At 41.1% G+C, this 9927-nt stretch overlaps 1 protein-coding gene across 1 annotated transcript; it reads right to left on the reverse strand.

Moving 5' to 3' along the window:
* Positions 1-244: 244 nt before the first annotated feature.
* LOC130840555 (olfactory receptor 4D2-like) lies at positions 245-1180 on the reverse strand. The gene has a single exon (XM_057716179.1). The coding sequence runs from the start codon at positions 1178-1180 to the stop codon at positions 245-247; it is 936 nt and encodes a 311-aa protein (XP_057572162.1).
* Between the last annotated feature and the right edge of the window lie 8747 nt (positions 1181-9927).

Below are 9927 nucleotides of genomic sequence, written 5' to 3' on the forward strand. Positions count from 1 at the left end.
CTTTCCAGAATGTTCCCATGACAACACATCTTATTGTCATAGGAGTGTTCAAATTATCCATCACAAACAAAAACAAGGATATTTCCTTTTTCCTCAAAATCTGGATAAGTTGCTTATTTTCAATACACAATCATTTCTATGATGACCCTCACAACGTATCCACAAGCTGTGAAGAGGACAGATACAGCAGCTCTCTCTCCACCTTACAAATGGAAAAAAAAAGCCAAAGAAAAGTGACCCACTGTCACTCCCTTTTACAAACCAGCCCGCGCCTCCCTAATCTCTTCACAGCTGCCCTCATCTCCTGGTTTCTCAGGGTGTAGATCATGGGGTTGAGCATGGGGGTCATGACGCTGTGGCTGATGGATACAACCTTGTCCATGGAGAAGGAGGTGAGGGGCCGGGCATAGAGGTAAATGCTTGGAATGAAGATCATAGACACAACGATGATGTGGGTGGTGCAGGTAGAAGCTGCCTTCCTCCTTGCCTGCCCTGAGTGGGACCTCAGCATCACCAGGATGACTGAGTAGGAGAACAGGAGGAGCAGGAACCAGATGACATCCAGCATCCCACTGTTGCAGATCATGAGGAACTCTAAGACAGAAGTGTCTGTGCAGGCTAGTTTCAGTACCTGTGGAACATCACAGTAGAAGTTATCTAGGATGTTGGGGCCACAGAAAGGCAGTGGGAGCATCAGAGCCAGTTGGGAAATGGAATGGATGAAGCCTCCCACCCAGCTAGCCACCACCAGCCCCACACAGAGCTGAGTGTTCATGATGGTGACATAGTGGAGGGGCCGGGAGATGGCAACAAGGCGGTCATAGGCCATCACTGAGAGGAAGAAGACCATGGCACCTCCCAGAAAATGGAAGAAGAAGACCTGGGCCATGCAACTCTGGTAGGAGATGGTCTTCCTCACAGCAAGGAAGTCCACCAGCATCTTTGGGGCAGTGACTGAGGAGAAACAGAGGTCTATAACAGCGAGGTTTTGGAGCAGAAAATACATGGGTGTGTGGAGTTGGGAATCAGAGGTCACTGTGACCAAGATGAGGAGGTTTCCCATGATAGTGGTGGTGTAGACAAACAGGAACACCAGAAACAAGAAGAGCTGGAGCTCCTGAATCTGTGAGAGCCCCAGGAAGACAAAGTCTGATACCCACGTGATGTTCCCTGAATCCATGGTGTCTTCTCCATACACATAAAGAAAACAAACCACAGACAGAGATGCATTAGTGCTCAGGGGCTCAGATGGAGTTGTCCAGGTCTAGGTGGTGGACATTCATGTGCAGATCATAGTCCCAGGTGCTGATTTAATGGCCTTGTCTCTGGAGTGTGTACAGGTTGATGCTGGAATATACATTCATCAGATATCTTAAAGCCATCCAGAGACACATACAACCTGCTTTTTAAAAATTCAGTGTAATATAGTGATGGGAAGATACTTGGAGTCCAACAGACTTGTAGTCAAATTCCAGAGCTTCTATTTCTTGGAGATTTGCCACAGAGTTAAGTTATTCAAATTCTCTGTCTCAGTTTCCACATCTGTAAGGTGGGAATAAAAATATTGTCTTTATAGAATGTCTAGGGGATTCAATAACACATAAGATTCCTAGAACAGTGCCTGAAATAATAAATAGCAATGTCTCCTCTGTGTAGTTTCCTACTCTAAAGACATCCTCCCTTCTTCCAGTTTCTAATACATTTTTACACCAATCATTTCTCATACAACACAATACATCAAAATGTTAATAAACTTTTCATGTTTCTAGATTTTTCCTCTCCAGTTCAAACATAACGTGCTACTGACGTGTCTTGATTCACAATTTATTTATGCCCTGCAGTGCCCATCTTTGCTCATAGTCAATACTAAAAAAGCATGTGATGCTGACTGCTGGGTGGGTAAGCATATAGGGAGTGCTTCCCTCATTGGTGTAGGTGGCCCCCTACTGAGTGAGGCCAGGACATGTATGGTGTGTGGGTGTGTGTGTTCAGACATGAGATGGGGGAGAGAGAATCTCTGGAAGAAATGGGTGATGGATACTGGATGAAGGGGACTGGAAGAACTATTCTAAAAAGCCCAAGAATTTATAAAACGTTACTGAATACAAAGTTAGAAGACAATGGAAGATGTTGAAATAAGGGAAATAGAATAGACAAAGGAATAGAGAGGGGAGGTTAAGAGAGTAGAAGAGGAAGGAAAGGGACTGGCAAGGTGGAGGGGCAGGGAAGGGAATGGGGACAAAGGTGAAGAAGGACACAGAGGGTGAGAGATAAAGGTGACAGGTGAGGGTTAAGTGGCCTCCATACTCCCCTGCCTTGTCTCATTCCCCTCCCCCACCAGCATCCTGCAATCTATTGTCCATCAGAGGTCATTTTAGTCTCATCCTTCTGCTTCCATCTGCCTTCACTCCAGTCCGTCTTCTATGTCACTGTCAGAGAGACCTTTCTAAACTCATATCTGATCATCTTCCTCCCGCATTATAACCTTTTAATGACTATCAAGGGCCCAGAGCTTAAAATTGTGGGGTAATTCAGGGTTGAAACACATGCTAACCTACGTGCACACAACTTCTTCTCAGCATGTCATATCAAGGTATAAGATGTAGACTCCACCTACCTTTCTAATCAGTATCCCTGTTATCCAGGAACTGATTGCTGTTCAAGGAATCCATAGTCTCTCATATATGCCATATGCTTGGTTATTTCTGAAGCTTTAGGAATGAATTCTGTTTCCTGAAGTACCTTCTACTACCTTCTCAACCTAGAAGTCCTCAGATATCACCTTCTCTGTGACCCCTTCTCCATTTCTCCCATGCAAAATCAATCCCTCACCTCTCTGGGTTGCAATAACATTTTATAAGTACCTTTGTTATAGCATGTATCATTTCTTTTCTGTTGTCCCTTTGAATTAGATTTTAAATTCAGTAACTTAGTATCGCCAGCACCTATAACAGCAACTGATTTAGCAGTTCCTAAAACAAGTTTGCTAACATAATGAGTTAGCAGGTAAGTATGTGATCTTGTTCAATGTGACCATATGGAGAATCTTGTGGTGTAGTCCCTTGCCCTTTGATGTCAGCATCCTCCCTCTAAACCACAGGATCAAGTTTTCACTTGGTTGTTAAAAGCCTAGTTTTGCACATGCACCTTGAGGAATCTGTTTTCAACAATTCATTTTTTCTGCATTAATTTCTGAGGCTCTCCTCACATTTTAGACTTGCTACCATGAAGTCTATGTCACTTATTTATTCTCTGCACGCTCCAACAAGTAATTCTGGATGCTTTACAGCTGCTCTATCTACAGGGGAGAAACCCTGATTTCTCACCTTTCTTCAGCCAAAATGGGAGAGCGTCTTCAGGTCTTCCATCTTCTTGGAGATCCTTTTTCTACAGTTTCAGTTTCCCAGCCACTTCCCTTACATCAGGTATACAAAAACAGGTGTGACCCTGTTTTTTGTATACCTGTAGGGGAAGAGGGAATATCCTTGGGGAGAAACAACTGGACTCGGCTCAGGAAGCAGGGCTAGGCTGATTACCACTGGGGGCAAGGGAGCAATGGGAGTTATTAAAAACCTTCAAAATGTCTCAAAAACACATAATCATTAAGAGTTATTCCTTGGAGGCCAGAAGGACCAAGGACAATACAATTTTATAGATTTGTAGAATGTAGGGTTCTCAGGCCAAGATCCAAAGGAACAAGAGTCTCTTCAAAAGAACCAGACTCTCTGGGAGCTTTAGAATAACCTATCTCTTAGACCCGTGCTTCTTACCCTTAAGACAATCACGTAGACAGCTTATTAAAAGACAAATTCGTGTGCCCCAGCTCCAGAATTTCTCATACAGTTGGTCAATGGTAAGGTCAAGAATTTGCTTTTGTAAGAAGCTCTCAGATGATGCTGATGCCCTTATTTCGGGGACCACACTTTGAGAACCACAGACTTGCTCCTCAGCACAGGGACTGTCCTCTTTCTCCTGGAATCTTATAAATAACTGGTTTGGTTTCTTTCTTGCTTTTTCTCTTTCTTCTCCTCCTTCTTCTGTTTCTCCTATTCTTCTATTTTTAAGCCTAGTTGATATTTACTTAGAGAAAGTCGTAGATAGCAAATGTATACTACAATGGAAACTTCCTGCCCTGTAAACCTTGTCCTTTATTTTGCTAACCAAAGACCCAATATTGATTCACCACCCATACCCATGTTTGTACATCATCTATAAAATGCCAGCATTCTTTTCCTGTGAACTCTTGCTACCTTTAATAGAAGGTCAGTACAGGAAACATATATTTCTCATTATGAGGAATTGATCAACACTGGAATTAGTTGGCATTGTAACCTTGATATGCTGTAAAAACTGTCTGGTTGGTCTGAATTATTTCACGGCAAATGTTTGTTCTTTGCAAAATAGAGTATCTTCCTGTGACAGAGGAGTACAATGTGAAGCTCTTCTACATGCAAGAGATGTAGATTTAAAAAAATACTTATTCTTATTTAGAGCCTTAGTCCATTTTAAAATTGAGTCACTAAGAAAAAAATAATAAAATAAAATTAAGTCACTTAGAAAAGTAGTCTTGATTGATTCTGGGGAAGGCACAGGACTTGTGCATCTCATTGACTATCATATGGGTGATTTTGATTTCTGATTCTGATTTAGCTTTCAGTAAGAGAAACCAGATATGTTCCAGTTTATATATTCCCCTGTCAGGGCACATGTGATTCTGTAAAATGTTCACCAATCCTCATCTGTTCACTGCATCCACTAATCAATGTAATAATGACTTCCAAAGCCCAGAATGGCTGCAAAGGAGTAATTATGATAAAGACCCAGTCACGGACACTGAGCTGAGAAAAAGATTTCTCTATGTGCCACATATCTAAGAAAATATATATTTGTCAGACTTAACTTCAAACTGCTAAATGGATACAGGATACATTTAGAAGGAACTTAATTTACATCCTCATTGAAGGATCTCAGCCTCATTGGTGGTTAATTATTCCCCCCATGTGATGGTTTATTTTATATGTCAACTTGACTAGTCTATAATTCTCAGTTATTCAAACATGAACCTAGGTGTTGCTGTGTAGATATTTTGTGGATGTGATTGATTCTATAATCAGTTATTTTTATATTTTATTTTTTTAATAATCAGTTGATTTTAAGTAAAGGAGGTTATCCTAGTTAATCTGGATGTGCCTGATTCAATAAGTTAAGAGGCCTTAAGGGAAGAACTAAGATTTCCTTGAAGAAGGTGAAATTCTGGACTTCAGCTCCATGCCTGAGAGATCCAGCCTGCTCCTCCTGTTGGCCTGCCCTACAGATTTCATACTTGCCTAGCCAGTCTCACAATCATGTAAGCCAATAACAATACCTTGCAATAAATCTCTCTCTCTCTCTCTCTCTCACTCTGTCTCTCTCTCTCCAGATTTGCCACTCCAAAATGTCTCTTTGTTTCTTTGGCATGTGGATTATTTTGAGCTGAACACAACCAAGGCCCAAAAAGACTCAAGAAGAAATTTTGACTTTCCCCTTTAGCTGCAAAAAGAATTTAGATAGAGGACCTGTTCCCAGAATGGATCTATCACCAGAGACACCTGCAAAGAATGTAGGCTAGGTGTGTTGGGGAGAGGGGACAGGGCTTAGAGATCTGTGCTCCATTGTCTCTACATGGTCCAGCAAGTATTAATTTACCCAGTATTTGCTTTTCCATCTCCATGTCAATTTTTTTTCCTCTTTTGGTTGTCCACACCTCTATCTCCAATACCTTCTTTTGTGTTTAGCTGAAGATGGTATTTAAGGTGAAGGTTTCAGCCATTTTGGTGAGTTATTCAGTCTGCCTGGGTCTCTCCCATGCACATATGTTCTCAAACTTTGTTTGATTCTCTCCTGTCAATCTGTCTCATGTCAATTTCATTCTAAGACCAGCCAGAAGAACCTAGAATGGTAGAGGAAAATTTCCTCCTTCCCAACATTTCCATATAGTACTGGTCCTGTTTCCCTGGTGGATCCCTGAGTGATACACCACTTTCAATGGATCACATGTGGAGTAAACTTCATAGACGAGATTTATGGAGATCTTTCTCTCCTCACACTTAAATCATCCCCGAGTTTGATTATAAGTACTGTGGATTCAACTCTATTGAATAAAACAGATTAGAGGGGAAGACAAAAGATGTAATTGTTTGCACTTTATGTTAATGTTTCCTCTCCCGTTTCAATATGGTATAATAAATTTTCTGCAAATTCAGTTATTAAAAAAATAAGTACTGTGGAATGGCAAAATTAAGGGATAAAAGATGCTGAGAAGTGAAGTAATCTCTGGACCGTAATTAATCTACTGTGATATGATATACCACCTTCCGCCAACAACTCCTAAGAGAGCTGTTTTCACTGATCATATAAACAAAATGACTGGAGAGCATTACTTAACACAAATGTTCAGATTCTAAGGAATCAGATGCCTAACTAGCTTGGCTTAATTTTAAAGTATTGATGGGAAGTTAAGAAAAATGGTAAATGGAAATGTGTGAAGGAACTAACACTAATTGAACACCCACTATGTGCCAAGCGTAGCTAAAGATGTTGAGGTTCAATGATATCTAAAAGGAACACAACCAAGAGGAGGAAGAGCTGGGATCTGAGTCCCATAGCTTCAACGCCTATTATTGTCCCACTCTACCAGTCAAGACAGCGTGGATGTAGCTGTATTCATTGAGACTTCCGTTTAGGATGATAGGATCAGTTGTTTTGTGAGAAGATCCTAGAATATCAGTTTGGGAAGATGGCCTGGACTGTTCATCTGGGACTGTTAAGTATCTCTAAATGAAATCCTTCTGATTGTTCTGTAAGAATTTAGATACTGGAGCTCTGCATGAGGGTGGAGAAGAGCACGAGGAGTGGGACTTGCCCTCTGGCCTGGATATGTTCCCTCTAGTTCACCTTAGTCTTCACTGGGCCCACCGAACTTATTCATCTTATCTGTCAGCTTCTCTAGGCGTTTGATTTTATGCCCTATGACGAACTTTGCTCATTGTTAAAGTTTCTGACTCAGGCCAATCATGTCTCTGCCATCCTGCTACCAGGGGCTTATACCTGTGTGGCAGACACTGTCAGTTACCATTTCCAACCTCCTTCTTTATGGCTGAAACAGCCATCCATGCACTTTCCATTCCCCTTTGTAGACTGGACTGACCATATGACCCAGTTTCTGGCCAGTGAGTCATAAGGAAATTCTGCTGGAATGGTTCTAGAAAAAATCTTCTCCTCTGGTAAAAGAAAAAAAAAAAAGCACACGAATGCCTTTCCTGTCCTTCTTCACCACCACCTCCCCCTGCCCCCGCATTGGAAAAGTAGTTTATTTCACCATAAAAAAGCAAGCTGGAACAAACACTATCTCTCCTAAGGCGGATGTTACAGCTATTTTCAAGTATTTTTGAGCTTCACTTGGAGAAGCCAACAATTATACAATTTAACAAGTGTGAAGTCTTAAATCTGTTTGAAAATTTCCAAATAAAAATAATTTAGCAAAACGGCTTCTTAAAAAAAATACACACGGGACTTGCCGGACACAAGTTCTATCCCTGGTCGGGAAAGAACCCACATGCTGTGGAGCAACTAAGCCCATGCACCACAACTACTGAAGCCCGAGTGCCTAGAGCCTATGATCTGCAACAAGAGAAGCCACCGCACTGAGAAGCCTGAGTACCACAACAAAGAGTAGCCCCTGCTTTCCACAGCTAGAGAAAGTCCATCCACAGCAATGAAGACCCAACGCAGTCAAAAACAAACAAACAAACAACAAACAAAAACAAAAGCAAAACCCACAAAGGCTAACCTTTGCTAGAAACCAATGCTAATTTTAACCAATCTTTTTTTTTTTAAAGGCTGAATCACTTGAATTTGTAAAAAGTGAATGTTTTCCTCTTTGTTCTTGCTGAATTATTTGGATATAAAGATACGATGGTTGGAGCGTTGGCAGCCATACTGCCATCATGAGGGGAAAGACAAGAAATTATAGAGCCTAAAATGTTTGAGTTGCTGAAATAACCAACTGTGGAATTGCCTATGCTCTAATCTTTTAAAATGAGATAATGTCCTCATTCTTTAAGCCACTGTGATTTGGTTATGCTGTTAGTTGCAACCAAAAGCATCCTTATGGATATATATTTCAAAGAGGACCATCATAGTTTTCTAAAATGCTCACATCATCTGTGCAGCTGTGTGTCATATGGTGAACATCACATTTTAAGAGGGATGTTGTCATACGAGAGTAAATACAGAGGAGATGGCCAGGATGGTGGAATCAGGGAACTTGTCACAATGGGAACAATTGAAGGAATGTCAATGCTACATCTGGAAAGAGACAAATTAGAGGATGAGAAAAATTTTGCCAGATATTTAAGGGACTTTAGTGTGAGAGGAGGAAATGCTTTTCTGAGGGACACTCAGATCAAACGTGAAACAGTTCATTTTCTCTTCCCTCATCTCCAAACACCCACCATGAATGAGGAGAAATGTGTGAAATGGGACAGGGAGGTAGAGGTAGAGAAAGCCTAAACTAAGAACTGCCACGATGTCTTGAAGAGCCTATACCATTTATTTCTTGGATGAGATGGTTTCTGGGAGGGAAGAGGAAACAAAAGAGCTTTTGTATTATCTTCTTAACTTTGGAGCAACATTATACATTAACCAAGACTTTTATAAAGGGAAGCATACCTCAAAGAAGGTGGAGTAAATAAATATGTTATACAGAGAGAAATAAAAAGTAGATCTGAACTTGACAGGGAAAGAACAGGGTGCAGGAAAAAGTAGAAATACCTCTCTGAATAAGATACCGTTCTAGGTGCTAGGAGGGTTTAAAGATGAATAAAGCGTGGCCTCTGCCCTCAAGGAGGCCTCATCTCAGGGCAGGAAGTCGAAGAGAAAGGCCAGAACTCATGAGGTGGCAGCTTTGGACTGAACCCATACCTCAAATCTGTACCACAAATAGACATGGCCCTGCCCTCTCTGTCTTGGTTCCCCAACCGTACTACAGCATCCTCCCTACAGCATCCTCCTCTCAGCCATGTCATCCACATGATGTAAAGACTGGGTTGGGAAAGTAGAATAGTTTTCAGGTTATCCAAGGAGTGTTTGGTAGAAAAGAAACAAATCTAAAGGGAAAAAACCCTTATGGGAAATAGTGGGCTGGCTAAAAATTCATTCAGTTAATGAATACGTTGTTCAGTAGAGTTCTTGGTGAAAAAGAAAAATGTGTCTTTTATTTTTATTTATAACTGAACAGGCACTTCCCTGGTGATCCAGTGTTTAAGAATAAGGCTTGCAATGCAGGGGACACCAGCTCAATCCCTGGTCAGGGAACTAGGATCCCATGTGCCACGGGGCAACTAAGCCTGTGTGCCACAGCTACAGAGGCCACATGCTCTGGAGCCCGCATGCCACAACTAAGACCCGATGCAGCCAATCAATCAATCAATCAAATAAAACTGAACGGACTTTTTGGCCAACCCAATGTTTAGACACTGTTACAAGTGAAACCACTTCATAAATACCATGGGGGGAGGGGGGTGGGGGTGGGGAATGAACTGGGAGATGGGGATTGCCATATATACATTACTAGTAAGAAAAAATATTAAATTGTAACTTTAAATATATGCAGTTTATTGTATGTCAATTATATCTCAATAAAAGTTCTTAAAGAAAAATAGGTGGAAACAACACAAGTGCCCACTGACGGATGAATGAATAAACAAAAGTGGTCTATACATACACATGTATATGTGTACATAACACAATGGAACGTTATTCAGCCTTAAAGAGAAAGAAAATTCTGACATAGGCTACAACATTATGAACCTTGAGGACATCACTCCATGTGAAATAAGCCAGTCACAAAAAAAGAAAACTATTGTTTGACTCCACTTCTATGAGATA

Source organism: Hippopotamus amphibius, chromosome 17, assembly GCF_030028045.1.
Source record: "Hippopotamus amphibius kiboko isolate mHipAmp2 chromosome 17, mHipAmp2.hap2, whole genome shotgun sequence".
In the NCBI taxonomy this organism is placed as follows: Eukaryota; Metazoa; Chordata; class Mammalia; order Artiodactyla; family Hippopotamidae; genus Hippopotamus; species Hippopotamus amphibius.

Excerpts from the sequence above, each read along its gene's own strand:
- LOC130840555 (XM_057716179.1), bottom strand. The coding sequence starts at position 1,180 with ATGGATTCAGGGAACATCACGTGGGTATCAGACTTTGTCTTCCTGGGG.